Source organism: Miscanthus floridulus, chromosome 14 (genome assembly GCF_019320115.1).
Source record: "Miscanthus floridulus cultivar M001 chromosome 14, ASM1932011v1, whole genome shotgun sequence".
Taxonomy (NCBI): domain Eukaryota; kingdom Viridiplantae; phylum Streptophyta; class Magnoliopsida; order Poales; family Poaceae; genus Miscanthus; species Miscanthus floridulus.
The window spans coordinates 10,509,976-10,523,673 of NC_089593.1; the positions used below are offsets into that span (position 1 = coordinate 10,509,976).

Genomic DNA, 13,698 nt, shown 5'->3' on the forward strand with positions numbered 1-13,698 from the left:
TTTAGAAATGAGAGAATACCATCCTCATATGGCGCATATATTCCGTATAGCATCATATAGGTTCATGTATATTTACAAGTATTCCATTGGTTAAATAGCAAATATGGTCACAAATATTACAACAAACATAAGCCCAAATATTACAAGTTCTTGGGCTAGTTGGTTTCAGGTGAAATTCAAATCACTGATATGTTTAGGTGATAAACTAACTATATCGGACTCCACTGATAAAATAGAAATATCAGATTTACCAGAAATCTATCGGTGATAATTGCCTTCAGTCTCGTTTTGGACCTGTCTGAACATTTGTGGTCTCCAGTGTCGCATCCTGAGAGTTTTCTTCAATTTCCAAGCTCCCATCATTTCTCCACATTGCTCCTCTCTTTGAGTTGCTTGCCTCATGCTCCTTGGTTCCCTTGTTGTCATTGTTTCCAGCAGGCCCAACGTCGTCCTTTGGCCACAAGCTGCTGCTGTGGATTCCACAGTGCCAAAGCAATGCCCAGATGTGGGTTATGAACTCCCCCCCAGCGAGACACTTCCTGTGTGCCCGTGCGTTCCGCGTGGGCGCAATGTGTATGAGCAACTCTGTCCATACTCCTGCCAGGATCTCCCAGCAGGATTTCTCAGTGAGATGATCAAGCAGCTCCTTGCCCAGTGCCACACCTTGTTTCAGCACATCCTCCTTCTCAGAGTCTTTGATTGGTTTCTCTGCTTCGTCCTTGAGGGCTCTGTACCTTTCCTGTAATGAACCACATGAACCACATGAACCACAACCTTTTAAGATACCATCACGGGCACTCTTGACGGTTTCCTGGAAGACTATCTTGGGAACAAGGAAGCTATCAGGGATGAGGTCAGGCTTAGCAATCAGCAGATATGCGCAGTACCGCGACAAGCTATTCGCAGTGACATATGTTTCCCGGAGCTCTTCAGGCAACTTACCACCATTCACTTCCTTGTTCCTCCCTTGAGTCGTCTTCTGACTCGGTTTGGAATTGGATGAGCAAAAACCTGCCAGCCATGACAAGATGCTATCTTTATCTTCCTTGTCACCCACGTCCATAAGATACGGTTTGGATGAGCAGCAGCAAGAAGAAGTGAACCAAGACAGGAGGCACCATGGAAACCCAGGGCTGCTCAAGTTGACACCATGTTTTGTCGCCAGCTCCATCTCGCAGAGGCTGGTCGCAATGTGCCAGACAAGAATGATATGAGAGGTTGTGGGCAGGGCGACGTGAGCGCTCCTCGTGGTTGTGGGTGCGGTACTGCAGTAAGCCTGATAGTTCTGCAGCTGCTGCCTGATGATAAGGTTGCTGTTGGACAATGTCCTGATGACCCTTGGTAGACGACGATGACTGCTAGTGCTAGTACAACGATCTCCAGCAGGTCGTTCATCGGCGGCTTCCACTATCATGCTGCCGAGCTTCTCCAGGACTGCTTGCTTGACACACTCGGGGATTTGAATGGGGCTGCTGAGCTCTGCCCCATCCTCCTTCTTGGGAACTAGTCCTGTGGTTAGGTTGTGAATGAGATTCCAACACCATGGCGTGTCATGATAGGACTGCACGAAGACATACTGGTCAATAAATCCATGCCATCTCCTTTGATCAGTGATCCTTGATCTTGTCGAAAAATATAGCAGAATGCTGTCAGACCATGCATCTACTTTAGATTCTTTGCTCCTGATCTTGCACTTGCGCTTGCGCTGCACATACTCGCACAACATGATCAGGCTTGTCCAGTCTGATAGTAAGTAGGTGCGCATCTCCCATATCTCCTTGACAACTATCAAGAAAATGAATACCCAGGTAATGATTATGTCGACATTGAAGCCCTTGAACACATGTGCAAGCTCGCCATTGGGGGGCTTGTAGACCTTACGGATGTCCACAGCGAGCCAGCAGACGGCACAGATGGTCAGCACGGACAGCAGCAGGCTGAAGAAGAGGGATGGGAGGCCACACCAGAACACCATGGGGTAGCGGGTGTTGAAGTAGTCATGGACGAAGGAGAGCTGCAGCTCCATGATCCTGAGGGCATCACTGTCGCTGGTAGCAACCTTCCCGCCAACCATGTTCTTGACCAGCTCTCGGTTCATGTCAAATATACGTGGCTGCAGCGTCACATCCTCGAGCCTGCACCGCAGAAGCCTGGACAGGGCGAAGGCCAGAGGGAGAACCTTGGTCCCACTCCCATCATCATCCTCACCCCGGCCCTGGCCCTGCTGCAGGCTATGTGGTTGTGGTTGTTTATGAATGGGAATGGGACAGTCCCAGATCTTGTCCAACGTCAGCACCAGTGCTGACGATGTCTTCTCCTTTCTGCGCCTGTGGATTCTAGTAGCGCCGCCGCCGCCGTCGTTGTCGTTAGCAGTAGCATCCTGATCCTGCTGCTGGTCGATACACAATACGTACTGAGGCTTCTTTAGTCTGTTGAAACCTCCTTGCCACTGCAGCTTTGTTTCTCCATAGACCAAGTACTTGTAGCCTTTCATCGTCGCTGCTGGGTCTGGGACTGGGTCCATTAATTCTCCTCCCTTGTTCATGCTGCTGCTATGCATGGCAAGCATGTGCTCTGCAACAAGCTCCGAACTCCTGCCATGCCAGAAGGACCTGCATGCCATATGATGTGATCCATACCTGTAGGCGCTCCTCATCACCTGCAGAACCCAGACCAACCAAAGTGGGCCAGTGAAACGGGATCCACGCGTCCGGTTCAAGAACGCCGATCCCAGTAGCTTGACCACGTTCCTCCATTCAGCGAACCTTCGCCCACGAGGGTCAGGGACACCATAGCCGGAGATGTAGTCTGCACTGTAGCGGAAATTGACAAGCATGAGGGCCCAGACTGGGAACAGCTGATTCTTGAAAGGCGCCGTTTGTATGGCCCCCAGGAGGTACACGACGATGGAGTCGGAGACTGCGTCGAAGACGCTAAACACGGCTCTCATGAACGGGCTGTGGATGGTGCGCCGAAAAAGGTCCATGAAGAACATGGCCAAGAACAGAAGCGTGGCGAGGACCACCAAGAACTCGATGCGGAACAAGATCGCTGTCTTCTTGTTCAGCATGATGAACAGCGATGCCACATGGTCGCGGATATCATCGAGGTCGAGGCCCATCATCATCCTCTGATGACGATGACACAACCACCCTTCCCTCACGGTTAATTCCTGAAGAAATTTAAAACATCGTCACAACTCACGCACGACTGAATGACCCTATGGTTTCCAACAGATTAACGAAGAGAGGTGCTTATTAATTAAGCCCCCCACCACAACTTTGTATAAACACTGGTGAGGTAGAGCCAAGAATCAAACTGGGGATGCATAGCAGTTGCTGCTGATTTCATTTGACTATAAATATAATGACTGGGGATCTGTGCGTGGGTTTCATTCAGTAATTAAGAACCATGAGAAGATGTGCAGTGCTTCCTGTATATAAGGACCATGCACACCATATATCAGGCTTGTTACAAGTTGAGGATTCTACTATCTCTCACTCTTGAGGAAGGCCTTGTTTAGATTGGGGCCTTGTTTAGATTGCAAGTTTTTTCACTCTCTTTTTATCATATCAAATCTTTGGACACATGCATGGAGTATTAAATGTAGATAAAAAAAATAACTAATTACACAGTTTGATTGTAAATTACGAGACGAATCTTTTGAGCCTAGTTAGGCCATGATTGGACAATAATTGTCAAATACAAACGAAAGTGCTACAGTGCCAAATACTGATTTCTAACCTCAATCTAAACAAGGCCTGAGGTTAGGAATCAGTATTTGGCACTGTAGCACTTTCGTTTGTATTTGACAATTATTATCCAATCATGGCCTAACTAGGCTCAAAAGATTCGTCTCGTAATTTACAATTAAACTGTGTAATTAGTTTTTTTTTATCTACATTTAATACTCCATGCATGTGTCCAAAGATTTGATGTGACGGAGAGAGAGTGAAAAAACTTGCAATCTAAACAAGGCCAAAATAACAAAACTCTAGTTTGCAATGCAAAGGTAATTTCTCAACAATTAACGTTGTATCCAACTATGAAACAAAAGCGAGCAGTCTGTACTTACTCGGGTATAGCAGCTACTCAAGGCCGGTGTCAGGAAACCGAGGAGCTGCGCTAGATGATTTGTGAATTGTGATGATATATTGCTCTAGCTTGACAGTCGCAGACGAACCTCCACCCTATGGAGAGACAATATACAACGAGAAGGTCAGATCTCTATGATAACCGATAAACTTTGCCTGCTCTAATTTCTATACCTTTTTCTCAACATTGTAAAACATGCACTCAAAGGTTCCTTATTTTGTCTAAACAAATGGATCGACATACCTCTTACAATACTAATGTTGGCTGTTGGGCGAACTGCACGCAAGAACGGGGTGCGAGGTCCATCGGATGGGCAATAGCCGGCTATCACCCTGACGCACACAGAAAGCAAGGTATCCAGGGTGTAGCACCCCATTACTTAGGTACTAATATGAGGCCCACGCAAATAGCGCGGGTGGCTACTTATTTTTTCTTTTATCATGTAACAGTATAGACCATGTCAACATTTTAGGTCATTTGAAAAATTCAAAATTTTGAATTTCAGAATCTGATAACTTAAAATGGATATTTGAGCCTCTAAATGGTTTCAAATAAAAAAAAATTCAACTAAAAAAAAATTCAACTGAAAAATTCAAAAAAAAGTTGTAGATCTCATCAAGCTCTATAATTTTGATACAGAGTTATATTCGTCTGATTCAATATGAAAAGTTATGATTTTTTTTATATAAATGAATAAGAGAGACCACCTGACATGTGGGCTTCATCGCCATGTCAACAAAACACCAGGAAACCACTTTGAAGTGATCAAGGTGGATATTTTATTCAGTTTTGAAAATTGAGGGGGTAAGTTGTCCGGTATTTGAGTACAAGAGTACCTTTTAAATTCGGCAACAAGTTTAGGGGGTTAAATTGGGCAGCATTACTCGAAAAATATTTTTTACATATAGTTTTGTTTATTTGTTTGATTATATTAGTGCTCTCTTTATTCATCCAATTCTATTCATCGGCAGAACAACCATATATATAACTATTGGTAATGCTATGAATCAGACATCTGTTTGTGGCTCCGTGCCGGATCTGTTGGTGGACCCGACGTCCAGAAGGTTATCTATCCTATCCGTTCCTATCCGCTCTCTCCGCTCCCCTCCGGTCATCGCAGATTAAAAAAAAACTCATGTATCACATAGACTGTGCTCCGTCGCACCTCCCGCACGCCTACTTCTCCACCACGCCTCCGGCCTTCCTTCCTCTCCACCATCGCCGTGCCCGCACCGCCGTGGCGTGCTCCCCCTGGACCGCACAGTCGTGCTACCTCGCCACGTGAGGTCGCACCCACCCGACCGCGGTTGTCGGCTCCACCGCAGGCACCGCTCACCGGGGGCAGCGCCGCCGCTCATCAGGGGCCGCGCAGCCGCCTACCCGCTATCACCCTCCTCCATCATGACCGCACAGCCGGATCCCACTGTGCAGTGCTCCGCTCGCCCGTCTGTCAAGTTTTGCTGAAAGCACATGTTGCAAGTGTATGTTTCAAGTGTTTCAGAGGTATGTTGCAACTATTTCAGATGACTGTTGCAAAAGTAGATCATGATGTTGCATATGTTGCAATGGTTGTACATGTATGTTGCAAAGGTCTGTGTTCTCGGACGTATGTTGCAAGTGTGTTTATCTGGATGTTGCATATGTTTCACACATGTTGCATGTGTTTTTATCTTGATGTTGCGCATGTTTGCAAATGTTTTCAAGTGTTTTCAGGTGTTTTTTATGTTGCAAGTGTGTTTATCTGGATGTTGCATATGTTTCACATATATGTTGCATGTGTTTTATCTGGATGTTGCGTATATTTGCAAAGGTTTTCAAGTGTTTTCAGGTTTTTTTTGAAGTGTTTCAGATGCTTGTTGCAAGTGTGTGTTTTAAATGTTTCAGTTGTTTCAGACATATGTTTCAAGTATTTTATCTGAATGTTGCATATGTTGTAGTGGCTACACACATATGTTGCAAGCATATGTTCCGAATATTTCATCTATTTTAGATGTATGTTGCATCAAGCCCTTCATGTTGCAAGTGTTTCATGAGGCGCAGGTGGTCCCCCCACAGGGCGGGTGAGCGCCGGGGGCGTACCAGGGCGAGCAAACATAGGCGCGTAGCATGGCGCGGGCGAGCAGCAGGGCGTAGACGAGCAGCAGCAGGTCACGGGCAAGCAATAGCAGGGCGAGTAGGGCGCGGCGAGTAGCAGGCGGGCATGCATGCTTCGATGTGCGTCCGTGAGCGGTGGCAACCAGAGGAAGCGCGTGGGAGACAGCCACCCGATGTGGGACCCGCCGCAGAGGTAGGGGTGCTGGAGCGTTGCCGTTTTCTGCCGATCTGTTTTGGCTGCTGGTGGGCCAGCTGATAGCCGAGGGAGGTGTGCTCCGCTGGCTGTTTGGGCCGCACGTCTGCGAGTGTGCAGGGGCGAGTGGACCGCATGGGCAAGCACGTGCTGGGCTGAGCAACGGGCACGGCGCGGTTGTCCGGACACACGCTTCTGTCCAGAAGTCCAGCAATCAATATTTTTTTTTTGCTTAATAAAGATATTGTCATCTTTCATCCTTTCCCCCACCCCTGTCCCTGATTGTGCATTTTTTACCCATACCAAATCAAGGCAGTCCCTGGTTGGCTAGTTCGTATCGTTGCTGGTTCGTGAAGAAGTACTGCTGGCTGGTTTGTGTGAGAGAAAAATAATGTTTCAGCTAAAAATTTACGATCATTTATGACAAGCCACAGCCAAACGAACAGGCTGTTTCAAGTTTGGACCACCTTGCTCGTTCTGTTGGGCCTTTTTTTGCCCTATATAATATTTTCGGATCCATTACAATTCTGCTCAACTCTGCTTGTTGGGAAGGCAGGAGACCTTCGATACCTTCGCATGGTTCCAAAATAGTAGAACTGAGGTAATGTCGGTGGTAATGACCTAAAAGGGACTAACGTGGGATCGGATTACTGTTGTGACTCTAGAAAATGCCAGGAATATATCCTAATGTTAGTGGGCACTTTGTAATTTAGAGCGCGTCCGTTCGTTTCACCTATAAATATGGGTCTTAAACGATACCCCATTAGAGTCGGGTCCCTTAAAACACGTCTATGCATTTCAAACTATCATAGTAGACTTTACCTGACACAGACGTAAGTGATATCAGAGATGGGGATAATCGGCAGCCGTCGCTGATATTACTAGAAGCTAGCCAAGGCAAATTAGGGTCTCCATTTTGCTGCCCCCTCAAGCACTAGTATCGCTCATGTGGCGAAAAGGAACTACGGGCAACCAGTTGTTTTTGTTTTTTAACATTTTTTTGAAACTATTTTCAAATATGATACTATTTATTTTTTTCATTCAAAACTAACACTTTTGGCCGTGCCTATTCGCATGGCATGGCGAAATCACGTTGCCGCGCCATGCATAGGGGCGCGGTAGGATCGATGACGTGGCAGCGACTAGGACCGCTGAACCCTGACGTGGCTGGGGCTGTCGCGCCATTGATCTGGGCGCGGCACTGACGCGCCATGGAGAATGACGCGGCAATGCTCCCGCCGGCCACAACACTTCACTGTTCACATGTACTGCCGCGTGGAATTTGCACGTCCTGATTTGTTCCGACTCTGTTCTGTCATTGTTCATAGACACTGTTTGCATGAACTACGCGTGGAATTGATGCGTGCTGAGCATTCCTATTACTGTTCCTTCACAGTGGATATTGCGCGATATCTCTGGACGGATGGGTCCAGATCTTGCTTACAGGCAGGTGGTCCCCAGTTATCGCGTTAGATCCAGCTGGGCCAATCCGGGGCCAGCGACCACTCCGGGTCCTGCTCCGGATCCCTTGCTCCCGGGACGCAGAGTCCCAGACACGCTACACGAGCCGTAACCTCCGCTCACCCCACGACGCGTGTCCCGAAATAGCCGGTCCCTCCTCCATGGGCCCCGTCTCCATCACCACAGCCCCACTTACACCGCGCCGGGCCCACCTGTCATCTACTACAATCTTTTCATTATTGTAGCACTGGTCCAACCTGTCAGAAAAACTTGGGGTGGCTGGGAGGTCACGAGTCACGCACGGCTGCGAATCTTATACCTTGTTTTAGTGGGGCGAAATTTAGGAATTTGGTTACTGTAGCACTTTTATTTTTATTTGGCAATCAGTATTCAATCATGGACTAATTAGGCTCAAAACGTTCGTCTCGCGATTTCCAACCAAACTGTGCAATTAGTTTTTTTCGTCTACATTTAATGCTCCATGCACGTATCGCAAGATTCGATGTGATGGCTACTGTAGCACTTTTTGGGAAAACTTTTTGGAACTAAACATGGCCTTAAGGCCATGCGCATGCTAATGCTTGCCCTAATCCGAATGTCGCTCCCATAATACACCTTAATTAATCATGAATGCGCTGCAAATTTGACCATCATGTGTGGGGGCCATGCCACGGGCCCACGCGTCAGGTAGCTGGGCAAACGACAACGCGCCCTGGGCCGTCGGATGCGCGCTTGGCGCGCAGATTAATGCAGCGGGCCCCGGTACAGGTCAGCCGGGTCCTCCGGCGTGACCCGGTTGGGCGGTGGCCTCGGGCGTCATGGTCCCACAGCCAAGTGACACCGCCTGATAAATCTAGCTCTCTCGCCCGAGGCGGCGAGCCAAGTAAACCGTCCGAGGCGAGCCCCACCTCCACGCTCCCACGCGGAAGGAGAGGGACGAGCGAGCCACCGAGCGTCCGGAGCGAGCGCGGTTACAAGAAAAATCCAATCTCTCCCCGCCCCGCTCATTTCGATTCGCGCCATGGAGGCGCAGGCGCAGGACAACAGGGCCGAGGATGGGGACGGCGCGTGGCAACACCACGTAGCCGATGGTGTCACGACGGCGACGGCGGCAGCGGCCGAGATGGCGATGGGCGCGATCCCCATGCACGGGTTCATGAGCCTAGTTCATAATAATTTATTTTAAATCAGGACACATGAATACTCAGGACACATGAATTCCACGCGCATTTAATCGGAGCGATCAGGGCGCACGAAGTCCATGCGAACAGTGTCTATGAACAATGACAGAACAGTAGTCGGAACAATCAGGACGTGCGAATTCCACGCGCACAGTACATGTGAACAGTGAAGTGCTGTGGCCGGCAAGAGCATGGCCGCGCCATTCTCCATGGCGCGTTAGTGCCGCGCCTAGATCCGCGGCGCGGCAGCCCCGGCCACGTCAGCATTCAGCGGTCCTGGTCACTGCCACATCATCAATCCTACCGTGCCCCATGCATGGCGCGGCAACATGATTTCGCCGCGCCATGCGAATAGGCGAGGCCAAAAGTATTAGTTTTGAAAAAAAATAAACAGTGTCATATTTGAAAATAGTTTCAAAAAATGTTAAAAATAAAAAAAATTCACCAGTTGTGTTTCTTGAGGAGACGGTTCGACTCCTGAGGCGACACTTCATGGTTGCGGGACCCACGAGCGGTGGTTGCAATCACCAAGGAGACCCTATGGTTCCCACGACACACGCTTGTGTACACAAGCCCTCACCTCACTCGCATTCTTCGCTCACACATTTCACTCAACCTCGCACTCGCCATCTTGCCTCCCTATCCCGCTCTGATCTGGTCCCTTTGCCACGTTATTGCCATGATACACTCTGGCTGGCCACTCCTCATCCTGCTCCCCTCACTACCACCGGTGAAGCATGTTCGGGGCGGTGCCTTGATGCGCTCGCCTTCTCTGGTCCTGGCTCCCTCCAGTGCAGTGCACACAACTGTCTCGCCACCATCGTTGGTGACGGCGCCATGCCACTCGTCGCCTCCGCTCCTAGTGCACTCCTACTCGCCCTCTCCAGCCCTGATGCGCTCCTGCTTGCCATCCTCAGAATGCTCCTCGGGCTCCGTCACCATGAACCGCAGGGAGAATATGAGGCATGGGTATGCGAAGTCCGTCCCCAAGGGTGATACTTTACGCATCACCAAGAAGGGCGGGCAACTGCGATGCCCCATCTACTCCGGGCGAATGTCCCAGAATTGGACCATGGACGCGGCCAGGAACCACGTCCAGGGGGTTGTCAACCCTCCCTACCCTACAACAACAGCAAGCACATGAACAAGAAGAAGAGACACCATTGTCGCTTGGTGGGGAACCATGGATGGCTGTGAAAGCCGACACAGTGTATGATGTCTAGATGGTTAGAGGAGGGGTGTGTCTGTGTGGGTAGGGTGGAGAGATAGCCTAAGTAAAATTTCCTTGCAAGGCACAACACTAATGAGACTAGTTTGACAACAAGATAACCCTAATAAGCACTATGTCTAACTATGATTTAGCAAGCCTCGGTAAACAAGAGCTGCTCAACTAGTGAACAAGAACAACTAAGACTATGTCACTAGAAAAGTAAACAAAGCTTGGTAAACACCCTAGAGACAAGCCTAATATCTTGTACACTAGGAATTGCAAGAACACAAACTAAAGAGCAAGTGTACAACGTGCAAGCCACACAAAGAGGATGGCACAAGATATATCACGTGATTTAGTGCTCGTTTAGTTTTCAAAAAGTTTCCCAAAAAGTGCTACAGTAGCCATCACATCGAATCTTGCGATACATGCATAGAGCATTAAATGTAGACAAAAAAAAAACTAATTGCACAGTTTGATTGGAAATTGCGAGACAAATGTTTTGAGCCTAATTAGTCTATGATTGAACACTAATTGCCAAATAAAAACGAAAGTGCTACAGTAGCCAAATTCCCAAAATTCGTGAATTAAACACAGCCTTAGTGACTTGCCAGTCACCTACTTCCAAATTGAGGCGTATCCAAGTATCACCGCTCCTTTACAAGCTCAACGATCCCTCAGGATATGCTCCAACGGGAGTGCTTGTGTATGAGCTGGCTGATCATGAGGTACACCACGATCCTCGATCCAGTAAAGTTGCTCTTTGCCTCTTCGGTGAATGAGCACAGGAACCTCTAACAAATCCTCCTTCGGAGCACCTCATAATCTCCAAATGAGTGCTTTATGGAGTCCCACTACCTCTAAGCCATCTAGGTGGCGGCAACCAACGAGAGTAACAAGAAATCCGCAGCCAAGATGCTTCTCTAGTGCAACTAGGTGCTAACTCTCAAAGCAAATGTACTAGATCAACTCCAATCTCACCCAAATGCAATCTCAACTAAGCAAATGTGAGTGGAACAGTTTCTTGAGCTCCAAAGGGTGTGTGCTAGTTTGGAGTCTCAAGAGTGCTTACTTGCCCGAGCACACCCCCTGTTTATAAGCCCACTTAAAAAACTAGCCATTACAAGCTGTCTGGTTTTTTTTTGGTATGCTCTAGCTAGCTCCGATGAACACGAGAGTACTTACACCAGAATTATCCAATGGCTACTTTAAACTAGCTGTAATCGTATGATCACTCTGGTGACATATCCGATGAGCCACTAGAGAGTTGCGGTGCATGTCCAGCTCCGAACTTGCACAAGAAAATTGCCTCTAGAGTCGCTCTCCGATGGCGCCGCTCTTCAGTGCACCACCAGAGAGCTTAGGTGAGCATTTTCAAAATTTTCCACGTGTCAGATGACACTATTCCAAAATTCGGTGGCACCACTCCGGTGCGCACTGAAAGAGATAACGTGATCATGCATGACAACAACCTTACAAAACCACTGTTCTTAACTCCGGTGATACTGATCATCGTGTACCACGGGAGAGTTCCGGTGCACATGCGACGTTTGGACCAATCTGATCCCTGGCACTGTTCCCACTCTCCGATGCCCACCGGAGAGCTTCAGTAAGTATAAAGCACTCTATCGGGTGCCTCTCTCGAACCTTTTTCAAGTGGCTAACTCCAAAATATTTTCCAATAGGACAACCACACCTTTAAAACACCGAGTTAGCATTTTGAAATCACTTTTCAAATATTTCCACTTGCTTTCTCACCACACCACTCATCTAACACATATGCATTGTCAACTCTTACCTAGCGGCACTTAGACAACTATATTAGCCAAAGAATTCTACTCTTTATTCTACGGCTATTTAACCTAAACCCGACCATTCACTTCTCTACACATCTTATGCCGGCAAAATCAAAACCTATCAAATACCTTTTTTGGTTTAGATCCATTCAACGAGACAGGAAGCTAATCAGGTTAATAACTTTGTCCTTGTCCCTCGCAGTCTTATATTGTACACAAACTACATCACTAAAGCAAAGAAAGAAAAGAGAAAAGAAAAAGAAAAAGAAATACTCTATATCGGTTACCGGAACTAAGCAAAGAATCGACAATGCAAACAGCTAAAGGTTACAGATTTAAAAAGAAAAAGAAAGATACCTACTCTACTAAAACAAAGCAAATGATCGATTTCTAACAGCTAAGGGGGTGTTTGATCAGGAACTAAAGTTTAGTCCGTGTCACATCGGATGTTCGGATATTAATTAGGATTAAACATGAGTTAATTAAAAAACTAATTACATAGATGGAGACTAATTTACGAGACGAATCTATTAAGCCTAATTAACCCGTCATTAGCACATACTTACTGTAGCACCACATTATCAAATCATGGACTAATTAGGCTTAAAAAATTCATCTCGCAAATTAGTCGTAATCTGTGTAATTAGTTATTTTTTTTTGTCTATATTTAATACTCCATGCATGTGTCAAACATTCGATGGAACAGGGACTAAAATCCGGTCTAAGGAACCAAACACCCTCTAAAGGTGACAGATATTAAGTAGACCCTGGCTCCAGCTAAAGGTTACAGATTTAAAAAGAAAAAGAAAGATACCTACTCTACTAAAACAAAGCAAAGGATCGATTTCTAACAGCTAAAGGTGACAGATATTAAGTAGACCCTGGCTCCTTTGTTCTGCGCAGACTACCGAAACAATTGAACAACTCTTTCTTCACTGCACCTTTGCAAAGAATTCAGTTAACTTGCAGATGCCTCAAGGGACAAAACCACACATCTTATCGATCAGTCAAGCTTTCAAAGGTAGCCTTGCAAATCCTTTTTTCGTGGAGATCAATTGTTATTCTAGAACGGAGCATCTAGTTGGTAAGGAACTGGCAACATTTTCAATCCAGTTCCACCTATGGTGCAAGCTTGCAAGGCAGTTCACATGAATTAGCATTTGTGCTTTTGCACCGTGCGAAGAGCTACTTCCTACACATTAGTGAAAGAGGCTATTCTTTTGTTGTAGTATTGGTTTCCCTTCTTCTATTCCTTTCTTTTATTTTTCTTTTGCTGTGTTTCTATTTACATGTTTTTTCTCCTTTTCTTTAATATATATTGCTAGTAGGGTTCGCCCCTACTGTTTTTTCCAAAAAAAATTAATTTGGAACACGTGGCTAAAGTCATACACTTTAAATAAAGGACAGGCACGTAAAGTTGGGTTACTCAGCGTTCATTAGTGCGCGATTGCAAGAAAATTAAATGAAGAAAAAATATTCAGTATGTGAGTGTTGGGATAACGGGGAACCTTAAAAGATCCTCGGGAGAACCTGAAGGTCCGTCGGCGGTTTATCCCAAAACATGACAGAATAGTGATTAGTGAAGCTAACAACGGAGGTGTACTCGGTGCTCGCTCAGCTTATTTAGCTGCAGCTGTTTCTAGTATTATCTACAGTACGTACACAGTA

The 13,698-nt window shown here is 46.9% G+C and overlaps 1 protein-coding gene across 1 annotated transcript; it reads right to left on the minus strand.

Moving 5' to 3' along the window:
- Positions 1–277: 277 nt before the first annotated feature.
- On the minus strand, positions 278–3,485 carry LOC136505573 (uncharacterized). Its single transcript, XM_066500739.1, has one exon. The coding sequence runs from the start codon at positions 3,125–3,127 to the stop codon at positions 278–280; it is 2,850 nt and encodes a 949-aa protein (XP_066356836.1). The 5' UTR covers positions 3,128–3,485.
- Positions 3,486–13,698: the final 10,213 nt, after the last annotated feature.

Coding starts and splice junctions, on each gene's coding strand:
- LOC136505573 (XM_066500739.1), bottom strand. CDS start 3,127: ATGATGATGGGCCTCGACCTCGATGATATCCGCGACCATGTGGCATCG.